The sequence below is a fragment of the Eptesicus fuscus genome, chromosome 6 (assembly GCF_027574615.1).
Source record: "Eptesicus fuscus isolate TK198812 chromosome 6, DD_ASM_mEF_20220401, whole genome shotgun sequence".
Classification (NCBI taxonomy): domain Eukaryota; kingdom Metazoa; phylum Chordata; class Mammalia; order Chiroptera; family Vespertilionidae; genus Eptesicus; species Eptesicus fuscus.
The window spans coordinates 27,459,573-27,483,023 of NC_072478.1; the positions used below are offsets into that span (position 1 = coordinate 27,459,573).

A 23,451-nucleotide genomic window follows, 5' to 3' on the forward strand; every position below is an offset into this window, starting at 1 on the left:
AACCTTTGACCTCTTGGTTCATGGGTCGACGCTCAACCACTGCACCACACTGTCAGGGCTACCAGTGACTTCAGAGTTATATAACTTTAGAACTGTGTGACTTTGTGTGTGTGTGTGTGTGTGTGTGTGTGTGTGTGTGTTTAAATATATTTTTATTGATTTCAGAGAGTAAGGGAGAGGGAGAGAGAGATAGAAATATCAATGATGAGAGAAAATCATTGATTGGCTGCCTCCTGCAGACCTCACACTGGAGATCTCACCCACAACCCAGGCATGTGCCATGATGACCAGAATCGAACCTGGGACCCTTCAGTCCGCAGGCTGATGCTCTATCCATTGAGCCAAACTGGCCAGGGTTCCATATTCTTTCTGGAAGTTCCAGAAGTCTCACCTCAACCCACATAAGTTAGCAGAGGTGGCAAACGGGTGGCCCCTGACGGGGTGTTATTTGGTCCGGTAGTTTTCTAAAAGGCAGGGCAGTGCTTGTACAGCCTGGAATTCCCGAGGACCTACCATCCCTAGGTGGTTCTCCGCAGGACAATGCTCTGCCCTGTCTAGGCAGGGCATGCTGCCACCCTATTTACCTCCCGCCGCCCCTGGGGACATTTGAGCCGAGAACTTGGTTTATAGACCAAGAGGACAGTTATTTTGGAGGGGGAGGAAACCCAAATGGGTGTGGCTTCAGGAAGGGATTGATCCAAAAGTCATGCCCAGGACTTCCTCCCTGCATTGCCTAGGCGGGCGGTCTCTGAGCCTCAGTTTTCTCCCCTGTAAAATGGGGACATGGGGACACAGGTGCTGAAGAAGTAGGTGGCGCTCTACAGCTCAGGGAGGGCAGAAGGCACTAGATATCTGCTCACCGTTGTGGTTAAAACTGTTAAAATGTTGGGTCGGGTTTGGCTCCCTCACTCTTGTGCCCACGGTGGGGACGTGGTCCCTGACACACAGAGTTCTTACAGCCTCGGTTTGGCCACCGGAGAAAGGGGGGCCCGGGGGACACCTGGACAGCGCTCCCCGCCCAGGGCCAAGTTCTTCGGGTGTCTCGATGGGGCTGGGGCGCCCTTGGCTGGATCCGGCGTCGTACGGGGTCTCCCCAACCCCCGGCACGTGCAGAGGGCGCGTGCCCGCCCCCACCCCCCAAGTCCGGCCCTTCCCGGACTTCACTAGGGGCTCCAACGTCCCGGTGCGAAGGGGGGCGTGGCCCGGGCGGCCCCCAACCGGATTGGTCCTTCGGACCGTCACTCCCGGGCGCCCGGCCCCCGGTATAAAAGCCCTCCCTAGGGCCGGCCCCGGACGGTTTTGGAGTTAGCCTCCAAGTCCTGGTCGCTGCGCCCCGGACGTCCCGCTGACCGCGGTGAGAGGCGGGGTGCCCGGTTAAGGTGGGGGACGGGGCCCGCCGAGTCTTGGGGCGCCCTAGGGTTGGAAGCAGCGGGGAGGGCCTTCCTCGGGGCCCTGCTGGCCTCTGCGGCCTGGGGGAGGGGTCTCCGGGGGCTGGGGGCACCCCGCCCCCCATCCAACTTCTGGACCGGGCTCAGACTTTCAAACGCTCCCCTCCTCATTCCTGGGACTTCCGCTCTCCTCCTCATTCCTGGAACTTTCGGGGGGAGTTGCGAAAGAGCCCCCTAGAAGTGGCAGTATTAAGGGGTGGGGGACAAACCCCCCGTCCCAAACCACATCCTCGCCACATTTGAAGTGAATCTGCCTTCCAAACGCCGTTTGGAGGCGAGCCGCAGCCCGTCCTGCCCCGGAATTCCGCCCCCTCTGGGACTTCCGAGCCCAGCCCGCCCTCCGCCTCTCCCCGGGGAGCACAGCCCCCGCCCCCGCAGATGGTCTGGCCCCCCGCTTCTGACCCCAGAGGACAGTGACACACCCGCCCCTTCCCCCCTGGGTGGGTGCGGCCAGCGGGTTGCACAAGGGGGCGGGGGGAGCGCTGGGGAGGGAAGGCCTACCCCTTATCTGAGGCCTGGAGACCTACGTCAGGACGGAGAGGAGAGGCTGGGCCTGGAACCTCGGTCTCCGGGAACTTTGGATCTTGGCGATCCTGGCTGCCGCTGGACGGCTGTGCGACTCCACTCCGTTCCAGCCAGCTGCAGGCAGGTTGTAGACCCCGAGGACCCTAATGGGGTGCTGGCTGCTGCTGCAGTGGTCGTCCTTGGCTACACCGGTTCCAGCGGGTGGGAAGGAGGACCTCTAAGCTGCCTAGGGGAGCTCAGGGGAAGGTGAGGGGGACTCAGGTGACGACCAACAGGGACAGTGTGTCTCCTCACCCCATGTCCCAGTTGGGTGAGGGCCTCTGTAACAAGCAGGAATCTCATTTCTGATGGTTTCCCCTTGCACACCGCAGCCAGAGTGGTGTGACAGGGATCTGTTTATTGAGCACCTCCTATGTATGTGGCAGGCTAAGCCCCACAGGTGCAGCATCTCCTCCAATCTGTGGGGACTCTGAGCTAGGAAAGGTTGTCCAAGCTAATAGGTATAGCTGTGGAAAGCGAGGCTCCACGGAGGGGTGCTGCCTTTCCCAGCTCCCACTGCTGGTGAGGAGCAGAGCTAGGATCAGAACCCGGTTTTGCCCTGGCTCAGTTGGTTAGAGCGTCATCCTGATACACCAAGGTTGCAGGGCACATACAAGAATCAACCAACCTATGGACAAGTAAGTGGAACAACAAATCGATGTTTCTCTGCCCCCTCCCCCATCTCTCTCTCTCTCAAAATCAATACAACTTTTTTAAAAAGCAAACCGGGTTACGACTCCAGAACCGGTGCTCTCAAAACATCAAGTTGGCCCAGCCGGCTTGGCTCAGTGGTTGAGCGTCGCAAACTTTAAAAAATGCTAGATTATGCCCTCGCTCAGTGGTCGGCAAACCGCGGCTCGCGATTGAAACTTCGTGGCCCATGCGCAGGAGTCGGTTTTCGGGCCGGGCGAGTCTATTTTGAAGAAGTGGTTCTAACGCTGAGCCACACTCAAGGGACCAAAGAGCCGCATGTGGCTCACGAGCCGAGGTTTGCCGACCCCTGAACTAGGGGGTCACAGTTGGATTCCTGGTCAGGGCATATGCCCGGCTTGTGGGCTCAATCCCCAGTGTGGGCATGCAGGAGACAGTCCATCAATGATTCTCATTATTGATGTTTCTATTTCTCTCCCTCTCCCTTCCTCTCTGAAATCAATAAAAAGGTAAATACTTTAAAAACACACAAACATCAGTTGCACTTTGGGGATGGTGAAACACATCTGGGCTTCTTTCCTCTAGAAGGAAACTCAGAATCCAGGTCAGGCGTTCTCAGCAGGCTCACTCCAGAATTGCCGTGGGACCAGCCTTTATACCGTTAGCCCCGTTTTACGGGCAGAGGACTGAGGCGAGCGGAGGGGAAGCTCCTTGCCCAACACATGAGCACAGACAGCAGTGTGGGCAGAGCTGAGGCTCCTGGAGTCTATGTGAGGATATTCTATCCATCTCGTCTCACCGGGCCCGGAAAATGAAGCACATCTGTGGCTCCCGTCTCACCTGCAAATGTGTGATTAGACTCGTCTGAGGAGCCCCCCTCGCCCTTCACACACCCGAGTCTGACCTGCAGTGGAGCCAGGCATGGTCTTTCTAATAGCTTCTTTTACCTTTTTTTTTTATAAGCTTAAATTTAAAAAAAAAGTAATATTATCTACCTGGCTCCAAAGTCAGAAGCCTGCTGCAGCTACCCGATCTTCCTCCCTGAAAGGTGGCCACCTTGAACAGTTAGCTGTGTCTCTTTAAAGATTCTGTGCAGCCTGGCCGGGTGGCTCAGTTGTTTGGAGCCATGTCCTGTGCACTAAAGGGTCTCAGGTTGGATTCCTGGTCACGGCATGTACTGGAGGCAACTGATCGATGTTTCTCTCCCTCCCCCTCCCCCTCCCCCTCCCCCTCCCCTTCCCCCTCACCCTCCTCCTCCCCCTCTCCCTCTCCCTCTCCCTCTCCCTTCCTCTGTCTCTCTAGAATCAATGAAAAACATCCTTGGGTGATGATTTAAAAAAAAAAAAAAAGATTCTGTACAAATGCAAGTAAACTCTTATTACCCCATTCAAACCTTTGTCTCTTTGCAGTATCTTGGTCCATGTCAATTATATGTAAATACCCTTTTTTTCCCAGACACTGGGCTAATCTGGTATTTTCTTTAGTCCCCTTCTGCTGGGCAAACAGGTTAGCAGTGTCTTGTTGTGGACAACACATGTACACCCGTCTCTGCCCACTTGGCAGTCCGAGTGTGGGACTGTCCTCACAGTGAGGTTTCTGGGTCAGAGGGGAGAGGCGTCTTGAAACTTGGTAGCTGCTGGCAAATTGCGGTCCACAGAAGTTTTGCTCCATAGGTGTCTCTGGAGTAATGATACAGGTGAGCCCTCGGGGGGCTGCACCCTGGCCGTACCCTTCAAGCGAAAGCCCTGGGTCAGCTGCAGCACAGCACCTGCTGAGTCATCACCCACAGGTGCCTGTTAATGACCGAAAGGCAGGGCTCTCAGAATTGGGGTGTGTTGGGGTTGTCAGAGTGCAGGTGTGAACTTCCTGCTGGAGGGAGGGAGGGGTGGGCCGGACTGTACCTGACTAGTCCGTCCATCTGTCCACAGTGCGTGCTTCTGAGAAATGTCTACCAATGAGACAGAAGCCCCTGCCAACACCCAGGTGACGGCTGAGGAACCTGTACAGCAGGTGAGGAAGGTCCGCGACTACTGGTGAGGCTTGCCACATCCTGATACCGTGGAAGGGAGCCAGGGCGCTGCTGGCAGCACGTGGGGCTTAAGAGAGACTTTCTGACTGGGTGGGGAGAGCCAGCCGACAGACCTCTAACAGATGCCCCACTAACAGCTGGGGGCAGGAGAACTGGGAATCTCAGGGGCTCTTGGGAGAACAGGGGTACAGTTTGAAACTGCCTGGCTCCCCACCACCCAGAAAAATGTTCTCTGCCTCTGGAGGTTCTCTTCGGGTCCCCCTTCCAAGAAGTCAGTCCCTGACCTCCTCCCTCCCCCCGCCCCCAGTTTAAATAAAAGCCCCCCCCCCTTTTTTAAAATATATTTTTACAGAGAGGAAGAGAGAGGGATAGAGAGTTAGAAACATCGATGAGAGAGAAACATCGATCAGCTGTCTCCTACACACCCCCTTCTGGGGATGTGCCCGCAACCAAGGTACATGCCCTTGACCGGAATCGAACCCAGGACCTTTCAGTCCACAGGCCGACGCTCTATCCATTGAGCCAAGCCGGTTTTGGCATAAAAGCCCCTTTTAATAGACTATTGCGGTATCACCCACATAGCATTAAATTCACCCTTTGAAGGGTGCTACTCAGTGACTTTTAGTGAACTATGAAGTTCTGCAGCCATCACCACCATACAGTTTTAGAACATCTTGCCCCAAAGAGACCCAATACCCAGTAGTAGTCACCCCCACCCCACTCTCCTTCCCCCTCGGCAACCACTCTAGTTTCAGTCTCTATGAGACCCTTGGTGTCTGCCTTCTTTTACTGAGTGTGATGTTTTAGGGGTTCATCCATGCGGTGTGTGTCAGCGCTTCATTCCTTTTTTTAAAACTGGTAAAATACACAACATAAAAATATGCCATTTTAACCATTTCAAAGAGTATCCAGTGCAGTGGCATTAAGTACACTTACAAAGTGCAGCCATCCCCACTCTCTAATCCCAGAACTTTTTCATCAGCCCAAATGGAAATCCCATCCCCATTAATAGTCACTCCCATTTCCTCCCCCCCGCCCCAACTCCCTCTCCCACCCCCGGCCTCTGGCAGCCACCACTCTGCTTCCTCTCTGTGGATTTACCTATTCTGGCGTGGCTGTGCACCAGTAAAACTTTACTTACAAAACCAGGCAGCAGTGGAATGGTATTTCGCCATATAAAGGAATACAGTTCTGACATGTCCTGCAACATAGATGAACCTTAAAGATATGCTCAGTGAAATAAGCCAGACCAGAAAGGGCAAGCACTGTGTGATTCCACTTACATGAGGTTCCCAGGGGAGTCAGGTCCACAGAGACGAAAGTAGATGGTGGGACCCAGGGGCCGGGGAGCTGGTGTTTAATGGGGACAGAGTTTTAGTTTGGGAGGATGAGAAAGTTCTGGAGACGGATGGTGGTGGTGGTTGTGCAACAGTGTGAATGTACTGAATGCACAACAATGTGAATGCTGCTGAACTATACACTTAAAAATGGTTAAAATGGTCAATTTGATGTTGTCTACATTTTCCCACAATTTAAAAAAAAATGAAGCATTCATGTATGCCACTACATAGATGAACCTTGAAAACATCACTCAGTGAAAGCAGTCAGATACAAAAGGCCACAAAGGATATGATTTTGTTTATGTGAAATGTTCAGAATAGGCACATTCACAGAGACAGAACGCAGACTAGTAGTAGCCAGGGCTGGAGGGAGGGGAGAATGAGTGGCTGTTAATGGGTACAGGGTTCCTTTTTGGGGTGATGGAAAAGTTCTAGAATGAGTGGTGATGACGGCACAACCTTGTGAGTCTACTAAAAACCACTGAATTGTGCACTTTAAAAACAGTGAAATTTATGATGCGTGAACTTGATCTCAATAAAGCTATTAGGAAAAAAACAGACTAGAATAAAAGTATCAGGTGGTGGGACGACTTGGCCTGTGGGCCTAGTTTGCAGACCCAGCTTTCGACCGTAAGCTCTGCGAGAGTAGGGCTCTTGTCTCTTGTCACTACCTGGCGCACACTGGGTGCCAGAGACACATTCACACACATGGGCCGCAGAGCTAAGACAAAGGAAGCTCAGAGTGCAGCCCTGAAGTTCCGGGTTGGGCAGCTTCGTGGATCAACCTCCAGGGTGAGCTGAGCTGTTTCCTTGGCCGTGAGTGAGAGGGAAAGTGCTGGTGCCCGAGTTTCGGGCCCAGCACCCCCACCTCGCCACGCCCGGCCCGGCCCACCTCAGCTGCTTCTCCCGTAGCCCAGCGTGGTGGACCGAGTGGCCAACATGCCCCTCATCAGCACCACCTGCAACATGGTGTCGGCAGCCTACACCTCCACCAAGGAGAGTCACCCCCACGTCAAGACAGTCTGCGACGCGGCGGAGAAAGGCGTAAAGACCCTCACGGCGGCTGCCGTCAGTGGGGCCCAGCCCATCCTGTCCAAGCTGGAGCCCCAGAGTGAGTGAAGCCCCGAGAACATGGAACCTCCCTTCCTGGCTGTTTTGGGAGGGTCTGCCCCACCCTTGGCCCTGTTCCCCCAAACCAGTGGCTGACCTTCCCGGGACCCCTTGGGATGCTCACGTGCAGTAACCATCATATTTCTGTCTTGTTTCACCTCCTGTAGTCACATCAGCCAGTGGATATGCCCATAAGGGGCTGGATAAGCTGGAAGAGAACCTGCCCATCCTCCAGCAGCAGACGGGGAAGGTATAGACTTCCGCCACCGCGAGCCCCGTGGGCACAGGGACCTACCTGGGTATTGAGTCTGTGGTCCACCTGAACTACCAGTGAAAGAGACAGTGTGACAGCTTACTTCCTGACCCCTCTTCTGCATGCCCCTCACACCCCAAATCTATTCCCCACTGAGCAGGTGGATGAATGACCTCAATGCCAGCCAGATCTGCTCAGAACCCCCTCATATTCCCACCTGCCCAGAGAAAAAGCCAAAGCTCCCCCCACACACATACACACACATCCCACATGGCCCCCCACACACACACAGCCCACATGGCCCCCCCACACACACACACAGCCCACTTGGGCCCCCCCCCACACACACACAGCCCACATGCCCCCCACACACACACATCCCACATGGCCCCCCACACACACACAGCCCACATGGCCCCCCCCCCACACACACACACAGCCCACTTGGCCCCCCACACACACACACACAGCCCACATGCCCCCACACACACACACAGCCCACATGGCCCCCCCACACACACACAGCCCACATGGCCCCCCCACACACAACACAGCCCACATGGCCCCACCTGATCTGGCCCCACCACCTCCCTGCCCTCATCACCCACCTCCCTTGCTCCATTCCAGCCACATTGCCTTCATACTCAGTGTTCAGTAACATCAGTGCCTGTGTATACCAGACACAATGGTGGGACACTTGTTGCCCTCATGGAACTCACTCTGGGGAGGTGAGGGAAGCAACGACAATGAACACCTGCTCAGGCCTAGCCCACGACCTTTGCACATGCAGTACCGTCTTTGTGGACCAGGTTTTTCGATTTTATTGTTATTTTTAAAAATATATCTTTATTGAGCCCTAACTGGTTTGGCTCAGTGATAGAGTGTCGGCCTGTGGACTCAAGGGTCCCAGGTTTGATTCCGGTCAAGGGCATATACCTTGGTTGTAGGCACATCCCCAGAAGGAGGTGTGTAGGAGGCAGCTGATCGATGTTATATATATATATATATATATATATATATATATATATATATATATATATCTTTATTGATTTCAGAGAGGAAGAGAGAAGAAAAGAGAGATGGAAACATCAATGATGAGAGAGAATCATTGATTGGCTGCCTCCTGCATGTCCCCTACTGGGGATCAAGCCCGCAACCCAGGCATATATGCCCTTGACTGGAATTGAACCTGGGACCCTCTGTCCACAGGCCAACACTCTATCCATTGAGCCAAACCAGCCAGGGCCTTCCTTTCCCTCTTAAAGATTCTAGCTCCGCACTGCCTAGTAGAACTTTCTCTGAGGTATATGTACTTTCTCTTCACTGTCCAATATGAAAACCACCAGCCGTATGAGGCTATTGAGTCTTTAGACTGTCTAGTGCAGTGGTCGGCAAACTGCGGCTCGTGAGCCACATGTGGCTCGTTTGCCGCTCTGTTGACTAATGAGTTTGCCGACCACTGGTCTAGTGTGATTGAAGAACTCAGTTACTAACTTTAATTATTGTAAATTTAAAGTTACTTTTGTTGTTGTTAATCTTCACCCAATGATATTTTTTCTCATTGATTTTTAAAATATATGTTTTTATTGATTTTTAGAAAGAGACGAAGGGACAGAGAGATAGAAACATCCATGAGAGAGAAAATCAATTGGCTGCCTCCTGCATAGCCCCCACTGGGGATCGAGCCTGAAACCTGGGCATGTGCCCTGACTGGGAATAGAACCGGTGACCTCTTGGTGCATGGGTCAACACTCAACCACTAAGCCACACCAGCCAGACTTTCCCATTGATTTTTATAGAGAATGGAAGAGAGGAAGGGAGTGGGAGAGAGAGAGAAACAGTGATGTGAGAGACACATCGATCGGTTGCCTCCCCCAGGAACCCGCCCAGGGCCGGAAGCAAGCCCAAAATCCAGGTAACGTGCCCTTGACTAGGAATCAAACCCACAACCCTTCAGTGCTTGGGTTGACACTAATCACTGAACACACCGGCCAGAGCTTAAATAGCTACTTTTATTTTTTATTTATTTATTGTTAAACCTTACTTAAGGATATTTTCCCATTGATTTTTAGAGCAGAAAGGAGGGGAAGAGACAGAAACATCGACGTGAGAGAGGCACATCTATTGGTTGCCTCCTCCTGCATGCGCCTCAACCAGGGCCAGGGATTAAGCCTGCAATGGGTATGTGCCCTTGACCGGAATTGAACCTGGGACCTTTCAGTCCGCAGGCCAAAGCTCTATCCACTGAGCCAAACTGGCGAGGGCTTAAATAGCTACTTTTAATTTATAACCATCACCATCCATTTTAGAACATTTCGTCACCTGAAAAAGAAACTTCACACCCCTTAGCTGTTATTCTCCTTCCCATCAAACATCCCAACCCCTGGCAACCACTAATTTACTTCTTATCTCTATGGATTTGCCTGTTCTGGACATTTCGTATAAATGAAATCATATAACATGTGACCTTTGGCGTCTGGCTTCTCTCACTGAGCATCGTGTTCAAGGTTCATCCACGTTGCAGTGAGTGTCAGAGCTTCTCTCCTTTTCATGGCGGAGTAACACTGCAGTGCGGGTGGACCACGTTTTGTCTGTCGTCTGTTGATGGACATTTTAGGTTGCTTCTCCTTCTTGGTTATTAAGAATAATACTGCCATGAACATTTGGGTACAAGTTCTGTTAATTTTTTTACAACATGAAATTTTCCATCTTAACCACTTCTAAGTGTACAGCTCAGTGGCATTAAGCACATCGACATTGTTGTGCAGCCATCACTTACCATCCATCTCCAGAACTTTCTATCTTTCCAACTCTGTCCCCATTAAACACTACCCCTCCCTCTCCCCCAGCCTGTGGCACCCACCATCCACTCTCTGTCTCTATGGATCTGACTCCTCTAGGGCCCTCCTATGAGTGGAATCACATAGTATCTGTCCTTTGTGTCTGGTTGATTTCACTGAGTGTAATGTATTCAAGGTTCATCCATGTGGTAGCATGTGTTAGAATGTTCTCCCTTTTCTTTTTTGTCCTCTCCTGAGGCTATGTCCACTGATTTCAGAGAGAGAGGAAGGGGGAGAGAGAGAAACATAAATTGGCAACCTCACATATGTATCCCAACCCCACAACCTAGGCATGTGTTCCCGCATGCACCAAACCCCCAACCGTTGGGTGCATGGGACCAGGAATAGAACCCACAACCCTTTGGTGCATGGGATGATGCTCCAACCAACTGAGCCACTGACCAGAGCTGTTCTTTCTTCTTAAGGCTGAATAATACTCCATTGTCTGGATGGACCACATTGTGTTTGCCCATTTATCTGTCAATGGATTGTTTGGGTTGTCTTTATGTTTTGACTCCTGTGAATAATGCTTCTATGAACATGGGTGTACGAATATCTCTTTCAGACCATGCTTTCAATCAAATTTTGTGGTGTTTTAATTATTTTAAATATAAATAGCCACATATAGCTAGTGGCTACTGCATTAGACAGTGTGGCTCTGGAAGGATTGAGGCACAGAGAAGTGGAGCGACTTGCCTGAGGCCACACAGCTAAGACATATCAAGCCAGAGATTCTAACCAGGCCAGCTGGCTCCTGAGCAGGTGGTCTTAACTGCAATACTGGATTCAATGTTGACCTTTTGGGATCACCCAGGAGCTGGAACTCCTCCCTTGGGCCTCCGTGGAGGTTGGGGTGCAGGCGTGGGGCTACCTAGGTACAGAGGGAGTGCAGAGATGCTGATGCTGGCCTGCCTTGTAGGTCCTGGCGGATACCAAGGAGCTCGTGTCGTCTAAGGTGTCCGGGGCCCGAGAAGCAGTGGCCAGCGCCAAGGACACAGTGGCCACCAGAGTGACAGAGGCAGTGGATGTGACCCGGGGAGCTGTGCAGAGCGGCGTGGACAAGACCAAGTCCGTGGTGACCAGCAGCGTCCAGTCGGTCATGGGGTCCCGAATGGGCCAGATGGTGCTGAGTGGGGTGGACACAGTGTTGGGCAAGTCGGAGGAATGGATGGATAACCACCTGCCTATGACAGACGCGGAGCTGGGTGAGTGTGGCCCATGGGCCTGAGACCCCTCCCTGGACTTTCCAACCTGGGCCCCTCTCAGCTACCTGGAGTCTGTCCACTTGAATGAACATTTAAAAGAACAAACAAATGCCAGAGGGGGGGGTGGTGGTGGTGGTGGTGGTGGTGGTGGTGGTGGTGAGGGAACAACAGAGGAGAGTCTGGGTGATTTCATTCAGGATTTAAGCACCTGCTGAGCACCAGGCCCTGTTCTAGACACAGGGACACAATCAGTGAGCAAGATGGAAGCCTCCTTGCAGAATTGATAATAGAACCATGACCAGTGTTCGAGAGAGAAAAAAACAGCGTGCCAGGAGGGGGTGGGAGAGGGTTTCGGGACACAATATGGATGAGGAAGTTTACATTGTTAGAGGCCCCATGGGAAGGCAGCATTTGAGCACAGAGCTGGAGGCAGAAGGGAGCTAGCCATCTGATGTCTAGTTTGAGAATGGTCCCAGGAAAGGGAACAGTCCATGCAAAGGCCAGGAAGCAGGACCTTGCCTGGTGTGTTGGAAAAACAGCCATGAGGAGAGAGAGAAAGTGAGGGCAGGGGGAGGGACAGGAGCAGGTCTTGCAGCGCAGTGTAGGCCAAAGTGAGGAACAAGGGTCTGACCCTGAGGAAGGAGCCTTGGGGATGGAGCTGGGGGGTGAGGGCAGAGGAGCGACTGGACCTGAGGAAGGTGCTTACAGGCACCCTCTGGTGGCTGCTTCTGGGAGGACAGGCTGGGAGGCAAGGGGGGAGGTGGGAGAAGGGGTGGGCGGGCGAACGGAGCTGAGAGACCAGGGTAGATGCAGCTGTCCTGGTTCAGGCCCCATTTTCACGGGGGTAGAGATGAAGACACAAATAGACAAACTGGGGATAAAACCATTGGAGACCAAGCAGCCAGTCCTGCTCATGGGCTGTACTTGTCCTCTCATGCCCATGGCTCTTGCGGTGGCTCTTGCTGCCACATTGGAAAGATGGCCTCCTTTGGCACATGCCTAGGACTTTCGTGTGCCAGTCTGTCAGCTTCCAACGCCCATGCAGCGAGGCCCATGAGGGCTGCAGGTAACAAGGCCCCATGCTCCTTCCAAGGGCAGCTTGGCCCGGCCCACTGGCCAGAGCTGGTTTGTTTGAATGAGGAGCCAGATATTTGGGAGAAAAAAAAAAGTTGAAGATGGGCCACATCAGGGTTTCCCAACTGCTGCGCTGCTAACACTGGGGCCGGGTCGCTCTCTGAGCGGCCATCCTGGGCACTGTGGCAGCCTAAGCAGCATTTCTGGTCCCCACCTACTCGATGCCAGGAGCACCCCCAGTTGTGACAACCACAAATGTCCCAAGACATTGCCCAGTGTCCCCTGGGGGGCAGAATTGCCCCCAGATGAGAATGGCTGCATTGCCTGTTCTGGAACTTCATAGACAGCATGTGGAATCATGTGAGTCCCTGATGGGTGAACAGCCAATCTTTATCTCCAGCTCTTTTTCCATTTGGGATTACCACAGATCGCTCGTAAAAGTGTCGCTTCTTTCTCTGTAGCTGGAACACTTCCGTGGAGAAAGTTCTCTCTAATTTTGATTACCCCGAGGTACAGCTTATTGAGGAAGAGCAGGGAAAATGGCATGATGGGTGGGCTCACCAGCGCCCTCCATGGGTCCGTAGTGGTTTTTGCGTTAAAGGTTTGAACACATGGATTAGCACGACATATTCCAGTCTGGAGTGTTAATTTGTTGACACTTCACTTGTCCCATTATTTGCGGCCAATGGGAGCCCTCTTCCTGAGAACTCAGTGGGAGGGCAGTCCCTTGTGTTCCGGAGGCACCCCAGGAGGGCTGGCGAGCTTCAGTCCTGCAGCATGTGGCTTGAGCGTGGCATGTCACTTGTCCTTTGGGTTTCCAAAACCCAACTCTGAACCTCTTGAAGGATGGGACCTGGCTGATGTTTTCCCTGCTGAACCCCAGGTCAGTGCCTGCTGCCCTAGTAGGAGCTCAGCCTCTTGGCCCCTGAAGGCAGGAGGAGGAAGCAGGGTCTGCTGGAGGAAGGTCTTGAGCCAGGCCTGAAGCCACAGCAGAGAACAGAACCGTCTGAGCAGCTTTGATTTTTTGCATCCATCCACTAAGGATGAAATCACTGTGCACACCGTGCTTAAGGTACTAGGTCGCCTGTAGGTATGAGGGTATGAGGAGCTGTTGCAGTGTCTTATTAGAACTAGGTGTGTCCGGGTGCGGTGGCTCAGTGGTTGAGCATCAACCTATGAACCAGGTCAGGGTACATGCCCAATTGCAGGCTCAGTCCCCAGTAGGGGGTGTACAGGAGGCAGCTGATCAGTGATTCTCATCATTGATGTTTCTGTCTCTCCCTGTCACTTCCTCTCTGAAATCAATTAAAAAAAAATTTTTTTTTTTAAGAAGAACTAGGCGTGTTAGTCTGGAGTTCGGGTTAGGAGAACAGCCCTCCCCCCCGCCCCCAGGATTCTTCCCTTTGCCCAGGGCACCCGCCCCCTCCATGGGCTCTTGCCAGCTTCCTCAGACATGCCAGGACTTTGCCAGATATACTTGGCCTAAATGACAAAGCTGCTTTCACTTCCAAGGGCAGAGCTCAGGGGCGCCCAGAGAGCCATGGAGAAGTTCTAGACATCAGTAGAGTTCAACGTGGTGCTAGTTTTGGTTAGTCTTTGCAAACCCCCTTTGGTGAGAGAATAGGGAGGAATCCATTTTTCTCACAACACAGGCTTTTATTTTTGCTACCTCAAATTGTCGCATGTCTTTTTTGTTCAGGTTTTTAAATGTCAGCATGAAATAATTCTTCTAGGACATCCTTTCCCAAGCTGACTATGAAGCCCATCTACTCTACCACCTGCTTTTATAAATGAAATTTTATTGGCACATAGCCACACCCATTTGTTTACATTCTTGTCTATGGCTTCTTTGTCATGGTAAAGGTAGATCTGAGTAATTGAGGCATAGTATAGGCTACAAAACCAAAAATATTGACTGTCTGGCCCCGCACATTAAAAGTTTGCCAATTCCTGGATTACAGTATGTTTCTTCCAGAATTTCATGTTTATAAAAACAACTGAATTCCTCTGATTGAAGGCTTACCTTTTTTAAAAAATATATATTTTATTGATTTTTTACAGAGAGGAAGGGAGAGGGATAGAGAGTTAGAAACATCGATCAGCTGCCTCCTGCACACCCCCTACTGGGGATGTGCCCGCAACCAAGGTACATGCCCTTGACCAGAATCGAACCTGGGACCTTTCAGTCCACAGGCCGATGCTCTATCCACTGAGCCAAACCGGTTTCGGCTGAAGGCTTACCTTGATCACACAACAGGTCAACATAGGATTTCATTGCTTTATTTTCCACTGTCTTTCACTTCTGAAACAGTGCCTGACCCAGAGGATCTGCACAAATATGTGGCTAAATGGAGGTTTCACTTTATCATCAGAACAGCTCTGCTGTCCGGTCTGACCAGAGCACCTCTCTCGTGTTATCTTGGTCATATGTTTGTGTTCCCTGTATAGTTTATTTTATAATCTTTTTTAAAATCCGCATCTGAGGATTTTTTTTCCCATTGATTTTTAGAGAGAGTGAAAGGAAGGGGAAAGAGAGAAACATCAGTGTGAGAGAGAGGCAAATCGATTGGTTGCCTCCTGCATGTGCCCCAAACTGGACCAGGAATGAACCTGCAACCCAGGTACGTGCCCTTGACTGGAAATTGAACCCGCGACCCTTTGTGCCAATGCTCTACCACTGAGCCACACTGGCCAGGTCTATTTGATCATCTTTACATCAATTTTTCCTGATTGTTTTAGAATCTTTATCACTTACTATAAATAAAAAGCCATATAATCGGCTGTAAATAATAAAAATAGCTAAACTTTAATTTGTGTGCCTCTTTTGAGTACAGGATAGTCCAAATTTCACACTTCAGGTGATTCTGGCTTAGGTGGTGGTACAGAAGGAGAAACTGAGGCTTACTGGCAAAATGGCTTCTGCATAGACTATGGGATAGCAAACATTTTCTTAACAGGCCAGGTAGTAAATATTTTTTGGCTTTTTGAGCCACACAGTCTTTGTTACAACTGCTCAACTCTGACATCATAGCATGAAAGCATAGATGACAGGTAGATGAATGTGTGTGACTATGTGCCAATAAAACTTTATAAGGGCAGGTGGCATTTGGCCCAGGCCATAGTTTGTGGCTCCCTGCCATAGGTCTTTACAAAGCAAGTGAGTTAGTAAGTCTGGATTTAAACCCCAATCAGGTTACTTAAAATATGCGAAGTTGTGTTTTGTTTTAAGATATGTTTTTATTGATTTCAGAGAGAGGAAAGGAGAGAGAGCTAGAAACATCAGTGATGAAAGAGAATCATTGAAGGCCTGTCTCTTGCATGCCCCCTACGGGGGACTGAGCCTGCCACCCGGGCTTGCGCCCTGACTGGGAATGGAGTCGTGACCTCCTGGTCACTAAGTGCAAACTTTTCACTGCGATGTTCAAGTTTAAAGGAGCAGGATAACATCACCAGGAAAGGCAGTTTCCATCCTCTGTCTTATACCCACATGAGCACTTTCTGGACTAGTTATCACTGCTTATTAAGAAGCTTCTCGTGTAGCTCAAACTTCTCTCATCAAGTATGGTGGAGAACACGGGGTCAAATGGCTGAGCTCCAAGTCCCGATGTGCTCCTTTCAAGCTGTGTGACCTTGAGCAAGTCGATTTACCCCTCTGGGCTCCAGTTTTCTCAACTGTAAAAGTGGGAGAACAGTGCCTTCCTCACAGAGCTGTTAAGATTTGACAAGAATTCATAGGAAGCACCTAGAACATTGTGAAAGATTGGCCACTATTAATATATTCCAGGCACTAGCACTGGGTCAGCTGACATTTTCTATGAAGGACTCGATAATAATTATTTTAGTCTCTGTTGGGCAAGAGCCCACGTACTCCACTGTTGTAGTTTGAAAGTAGCCAAAGACAATATATGTATAATGAACATGCATAATAGTATTCACTGATTGTACAAAACAGGAAACAATTTGGATGTGTCCCGCATGCTGTAGTTTGCAGACCCTCATGCTAGCCTAAGGTCTCTTAATCCTGGGAAGTTTGGTTCTCATCATACCCATTTTGCAGGTGGGGAAAAGTAAGGCAAGGAAATCCTTCACTCTGAGGCCTCAAAGCTTGCAAGCATCAGACCCGCATACACTTTTGGGCAGGCCGTGCGAGACCAAGGCCCATACTGAAGTGTGCACCAGGGGAGCCTGAGCTGCTTGCTCTGTCTGCATCCCAGCCTTCCTAATGCTTCTCCTGCCTCCCCCTGCAGCCCACCTGGCCACATCTCTGGAGGGCGCCGACGTCGCCTCGGTGCAGCAGCAGCGGCAGGAGCAGAGCTATTTCGTGCGCCTGGGCTCCCTGTCGGAGCGGCTGCGCCAGCAGGCCTACAAACACTCGCTGGGCAAACTGCAGCACACCAGGCAGAGGGCCCAGGAGGCCCTGCTGCAGCTGGCGCAGGCCCTCAGCCTGGTGAGACCCCGCCCACGGCATGGGGGCACGGCACAGCAGCATCCGCTTTCACACACCTTCCCCAAACCCAGTGGCCAACGCTCACCATTCTCCACGTCCCCCTGGGCTGGTTCATGGGGCTGTGGTCCTGCGTGAGTTTGCAGGGGCCGCCGTAACAAAGTCCCATAGTCTGGGCAGCTGAAACAACAGACATTTCTTATTCATTGTCCCAGTTCTGGGGGCTGGAAGTCCAAGTTCAGGTGTTGCCAGCATTGGTTTTTCCTGAGGTCTGTCTGTTTCGCTGCAGATAGCCATCTTCTTCCTGTGTCCTCACATGGTTTTCCCTCTGTGAGTGCCTGGTCTTTTCTTCTAAGGACACCAGACACACTGGAGTAAGGCCCACCCTCTTTAGGCAACCCGACCTGCAAATATAGTCACATCCTGAGGGCCAGGGGGTTAGGGCTTCAGCATGTGCATGTGGATGGGACAGAGTTCAGCCCCTGACAGGCCGGCTGGAGGCTGGGCCTCTTGTGGGCTCCTCCTTCAAGACAGCTCTTCCCCTGGAAGTGGTCTGAGGGACCCACGTGCGGTGAGAGCACATAAGCACTTTTCCTTGTTGTGTTTTGTTGAAAGTCAGTTTCATAGACGTGTAATTGACGCACATTAAAAACCACCCCTTTCAAAGTGTAGCACTTGAGGAGTTTTATAAATACAAATGGCCATATCACTGCCACCGAAATCGAGATTTGGAATATTTCCATCACCCCATACAGTTCCCCTGCCTCTTTACAATCAAATCCCCCACCCAGGTCTTTTATTTTTCTGTTCCCTAAAGAGCTAAATTGCTGTTATTAACTTCCTCTGCTAACTATGTCTCCTTTCTTTTAAAATATTTTTAATTGTGGTAAACCACACGCAACTCAAAAGTTTACCATCCTAACCATTTGTAAGTACAGCTCCGTGGCATTAAGCACATTCAAACTGTTGTGCAGCCATCACCACCTTCCATCTCTAGAATTTTCTCATCTTCCCAAACTGACACTCCGTCCCCATTAAACACTAACTCCCATCTCCCCTCCCTCAGCCCCGGTCCCCACCATCTACTTTCTGTTTGTGGATCTGACGCCTCTCGGGTCCTCCTGTGAGTGGAATCACAGTACTGTCCTGTTGTGACTGGCTTATGTCACTGAGCATAATGCCCTCCAGGTTCATCCCCACTGTAGCAGTTGTCAGCATTTCCTTCCTTTTTAAGGCTGAATAATGTTTCATCACAAGCACTTTTAAGCCTCTGCTCTTCCATCTGCACATGACCTGTTGGCCACAGCCTGCCAGGCAGCCAGGCCTGGTGCAAGGGGAGGGGGAAACAGACAAAATGGGAGGAGCTGCAGAAAATTTGTGGCCACCTGGTAGCTATGGAAACAGCGTGTAAAAACAGCACCCTCCTCCCTTACCTCCCCATCTTAGATAAAAGGAGGAAGGAGGGCTCCCCAGGTTCCTGTGGAAACCCCCTCCCCCGGAATGTGCAGGGGCCCTGCTGAGCTTGGCCAGGCACCGGAGGCAGCCTCTCACTGCTCTCTGTCCTACTCCAGATGGAAAGTGTCAAGCAGGGCGTCGATCAGAAGCTGGTGGAAGGTCAGGAGAAACTACACCAGATGTGGCTCAACTGGAACCAGAAGCAGCTCCAGGGCACAGAGAGGAGCCCAGCGAAGCCAGAGGTATCCATTGTGGGGTGGGGCATGGTGCTTGGGGCCCTGACTTCCCTCTCCACACCTGTGTTTGATGGACCAACTGCCTGAAATGCTTCCCCAGCCTCACCTCCCATTAACTGCTTTCAGGACTCACCGACACCTCCCCTGGGAAGCCTGCCTGGTTTCCTGCTCTTGGGTGTGGGTGTTGCTTCTCAACCTGGGATGTGTCTCAACCTAAATTCTAAGCTGTGTCTTAAAACTTTTGTAACCTTCCCTCCCTTATCTCAGTGTCCCATCGGATCTTCATTTCACCCGCCTGGCTCCTAGTAACTGGTTCCTCCAGTCTAGCCCAAGCATTGGCCCCTTGTACCCTGCTCTGACTTTTGCCACCTGTACCATCATTCATCTCAGCTTTCATTGAGTCAACAACACCTAACAGTTCTCACGCCTCATTCTGAACCATAACCCCCCAGTCTTAGGCCTGTACTGACATTAGAGCCTCTCAGCTGTAAACGGACATAGGATCTTCTGCAGGGTTGTTAAGGTGAAATTAGCTCAACTTGTACTTGGATGTTCAGAGCAGCATTATCCACAGTGGCCACAACGTGGAAACAGCCAACAGATAGATGGATGGATGGATGGATGGATGAATGAATGGATGGACAAAATGTGGCCCATTCATGCAATGGAATGTTACTCAGACATAAAAAGGAATGAGGCACTGATACACACTAGGACATGAATGAACTGTGAAGACAATAGGCTCAATCAAAGAAACCAGACAAAAACAAACAAAAAACACCCACTGTATGATTTCATTTATGTGAAATGTCCAGAACAGGCAAATTCACAGAGAGAAAGTGAATTAGTGGTTGCAGGGGCTGAGGAGAGAGTTCCTTTTGGAGGTGATGGAATGTCCTGTAATTAGAGGTGGTGGTTGCACAACCTCATGATTATACTAAAAACCACTTAAAAGGGTGAATTTTCTGATATATGAAGTGTATATATATATGTATATGTATATATGTGTATATATATATATATGTATGTATATATATGATTAAATGAGTTCATAAGTGAAGCACATACTGCTATAAAAGTGACATTTATAAAAACTCCATGACTATCTCTATAAATGCATAGCTGCTCAGCATTCAGACCCAAACTGCCGAAACCGTGTCCCTTCCCCCCACGGCTGAATGCAGCAGCAGAAGATGCAGATTTTGACTCTTGTCAGCACCTCCCTTGCAGGTTCAAGTCCAGAGCCCTCAGCTGACAGCGCTCAGGGCAATCCTGCTCTATCTCCTTCCTGGTTGGGAAACTTCTGCCTAGAACATTCTTCTAGACCTTCTCTTTTTTTTTAACTGTTAAAAAATCAATTTTGAGATATAAAAATGTTTTGTTCTTTTTAAAAAATATTGTAATTATTGAAATATAGTGCACATACTGTACAATTCACCCCTTTAAAGTATTCAGTGGTTTTTAGTATACAGATGCTCCTCGACTTACAATGGGCTACTTCCTGATAAATCCATGGTAAGTGGAAAATATTGTCAGTCGAAAATGTATTTGATACATCTAACCTACCGAACATCACAGCTAAGCCCAGCCCACCACAAACATGCTCAAAGCACATACATTAGCCTTTGGTTGGGCAAAATCCTCTGACGGCCACTGCCCGGCACCACGGGACAGTAGTGGACCACACATTGCTAGCCCAGAACAAGATCCAAATTCAAAATTAAAAGTATGCATATCGCTTTTGCACCGTCCTGAAGTGGAAATCTCAGAACCATCCTAAGTTGGGGACTCTTACTGGGGACAACATCCTCACCTAGTTTGCTTCCCACTTCTCTGACTGGGCCTTCCCAGTCCCCCTTTTTTTAGTCCCCTTTTCTGATTTCTCCTCATCTCCCTAAGTTCAGAATGTTGGAGCGACCCAGCGCCCAGGCCTCGGATCTCTCTTTCTTTTTTCTTTAATATGCACGCACCCCAACCAGGCATCCAGCTCACAGCCTGGGTTTGTGCCCGGCCTGGACCGGAACTGCCGCCTTATTGGTGTTCAGGACAGCGCTCCCACCAACTGAGCCACGTCGGCCAGGGCAGCACTTCACTCCTTCCCGTAGCTGAGGAATATTCCTGCGAGGGGCCACACTGTGTGGGTCTGTTCACCAGATGGTCGGCCTCCGGCTTGTTCCCGCTTTGGGCTGTTGTGAATGGTGCTCCTATGAACACGGGGGTACAGGTTTTTGTGTGGATGTATGTTTTCATTTCTCTTGGGTAGTTACGAGGCGGAGTACTGCTGGGTTACGTGGTAACTGTGGTTTAACGTCTTGAGGAACCACCAGTCTGTTTTCCACAGTGACTGCACCACTGGCTCCCCGTCCTTTCCCCATCCTGCGGACTCTTACTGCCCCCCGTCTTGGGGTCCTAGCTGTCCCAGTCAGCGTGAAGTGGTGTTTTATTGTGGGTTTGAGCTGCATCTCCCTAATGGCTAAGGAAGTTGAACATCTTGTGCTTATTGGCCTTCTGTGTGTCTTCTTTGGGGAAATGTCTGTGCCTGTTTGTCAGTCTGACCTGTGTATATCTCACGGTTCAAAACTCTTAAGAGCCGGCCCTGGCTGGTGTGGCTCAGTTGTTTGAAACATTGTCCCATACCCCAAAAGGTGGAGGGTTCAATTCCCGGTCAGGGCACATCCCCAGGTTGTGGGCTTGATCACCAGTCGGGCGCGTGCAGAAAGTGGCCAGTTGAAGTTTCTCTCTCGCATAGATGTTTCTCTCTTTCTCTCCCTTCCTCTCTCTAAATCAACAAAATTTATTTTTTTAAAAACCCAAAACTCTAAGAACCGGTATTCCGAACGATAGTGCTAGGCGGTCTCCCTGTGGAAGGTTTTCCTAAAGGTGGGCGCTAGAACCCCCGTTTCCTTTTTCCCTGGCTTTGGGCCCAGTTTTCCCCAAAGCAGTGATCCTGATCGCCCCCCGCCCCACTCTCCCTTCTCAGCAGGTGGAGTCCCAGACGCTCAGCATGTTGCGTGACATTGCCCAGCAGCTGCAGGCCACCTGCACCTCGCTGGGGTCCAGCATCCAGGGGCTGCCCACCCACGTGAAGGACCAGGTGCAGCAGGCTCGCCGCCAGGTGGAGGACCTCCAGGCCACCTTTTCCGGCCTTCATTCCTTCCAGGACCTGTCCAGCTCCATCCTGACTCAGAGCCGCGAGCGCGTTGCCAAGGCCCGGGAGGCCCTTGACCACATAGTGGAGTATGTGTCCCAGAACACGCCCATCACATGGGTGGTGGGACCCTTCGCCCCTGGAGTCACTGAGAAAGCCCCAGAAGAGAAGAAGTAGGATGAGCAGGAAGGGGGTTCAGGGTCTCAATCCGTTCCCGAGCAGTCAGCAAGGAGCACTGGACCCCCTTGCCCCCCAGCTCATCTCAGCTACTGCCTTGGGAAGCTGGGATCCTCCAAACAGACCATTTTGAGCCTGGAGGAAGAATGTTCTGAGCCTTAACTCATCAGTCATTGATGTGAGGTTTCTGAAAAATTGTTCTCTAGAAGGTTTTAAATTGTTTTAGAAGAAGGTTTCAAAAAAGTATTTTTTTTCTTCCCTAAAAGCCAGGGATCTAGCTCTTCTACCCCACTTTTTCTACATCAAGGGCCACAGACCTCAGTCTTTGGGTCCCGGACGTGGACTTCTGGTCTGTGAAGTGGGCCTCCTGCGGCAGGGAGGGGCTGCCTGGGTGCATTGTAGAGCAGGAGGGGGCGAGGCCTGCCTGGCAAGCCGTAGGTGCCTGGAGCTTCAGTGTTGCCTTAATAAATTTTATCTGCAGCTGAGTACAGGCATGTGTGTGTGTCTCTGTGTGTTCCCAGCAGCTGAGCAATTCTGGCCGGAGTTTTTGCGTTGCTCACAAGGGTGGGATAGGGATGGACTTGCTATCGAACTTGAAGTTTGGCGCTCGGTGCCTCAGACAGGGCCCATAATGATTATCAGCCATGTGCCCACCACCCTTGCTTGGCCTGAGTCATCAAATGTCCTGGATGTTGCTGAGAAGAGCCAGTGCAGGGGCCTTTCATCCCTGCCCTGGCGTGCGGGATCTTGCCCGCGTCGACGTATTGTAGGTGTGTGGGGGAACAGTGTGGCAGGATGGCCCCCCCCCCCGCAAATGTCCACATCCTAATCCCCAGGACCTTCCATGGCAAAGGGACTTTGCAAATGGGATTCAGTTAAGGATCTGGAGATGAGAGATGACCCAGGATTATCCAGGTGGGCCTCAGCGTCATCACGAGGGTCCTATGTGAGCGGGAGGCTGGAGGGTCAGAGTTGGAGGAGATGTGAGGACAGAAGCGGAGATGGGAAGATGCTCTGCTGTTCACCTTGAAGATGGACGAGGCCACGAGCCAAGGATGCAGGTGTCTTTAGAAGCTGGAAAAGGCAGGACACTGATTCTTCCTTGAACGTTTCTTCTGGAGGAACCAAAAGGAACCAGCCCTGCCAACACCCTGATTTTTGCCCCATGAGTCTCATTTTGGACTTCTGACCTTCAGAACTGTAAGATGAATTGCTGTTGTTCTTTCAGCCTCTATGTTTGTGTTCATTGGTTACAGCAGCCTCAGGGAACTCCCACCAGGTGCAAAGAGTAAATGTTGCCAATGAACCTGGCTGCAGTGGCTCAATGGTTGTGTCGACCTATGAACCAGGAGGTCACAGTTTGATACCCAGTCAGGGCATATGCCTGGGTTGTGGGCTCGGTCCCCAGTAGGGGGCGTGCAGGAGGCAGCCGATCAGTGATTCTCTCTCATGGTTGATGTTTCTATCTCTCCCTCTC

General features: G+C 51.1%; 1 protein-coding gene across 4 annotated transcripts; it reads left to right on the forward strand.

Moving 5' to 3' along the window:
• The first annotated feature begins 1,263 nt into the window (after positions 1–1,263).
• On the forward strand, positions 1,264–22,464 carry PLIN3 (perilipin 3). Of its 4 annotated transcripts, none has more exons than XM_008150594.3 (8): positions 1,264–1,354; positions 4,592–4,673; positions 6,945–7,143; positions 7,310–7,392; positions 11,155–11,440; positions 16,762–16,961; positions 18,530–18,655; positions 21,630–22,464. In XM_008150594.3, the coding sequence occupies exons 2-8, from the start codon at positions 4,608–4,610 to the stop codon at positions 21,972–21,974; spliced, it is 1,305 nt and encodes a 434-aa protein (XP_008148816.1). In that variant the 5' UTR covers positions 1,264–1,354; positions 4,592–4,607; the 3' UTR covers positions 21,975–22,464. The 4 variants fall into 4 exon arrangements, with proteins under 4 accessions (XP_008148816.1, XP_054573462.1, XP_054573461.1 ...); XM_054717487.1 differs by having other exon boundaries at positions 1,303–1,379; XM_054717486.1 differs by lacking the exon at positions 1,264–1,354 and adding an exon at positions 2,239–2,650.
• Positions 22,465–23,451: the final 987 nt, after the last annotated feature.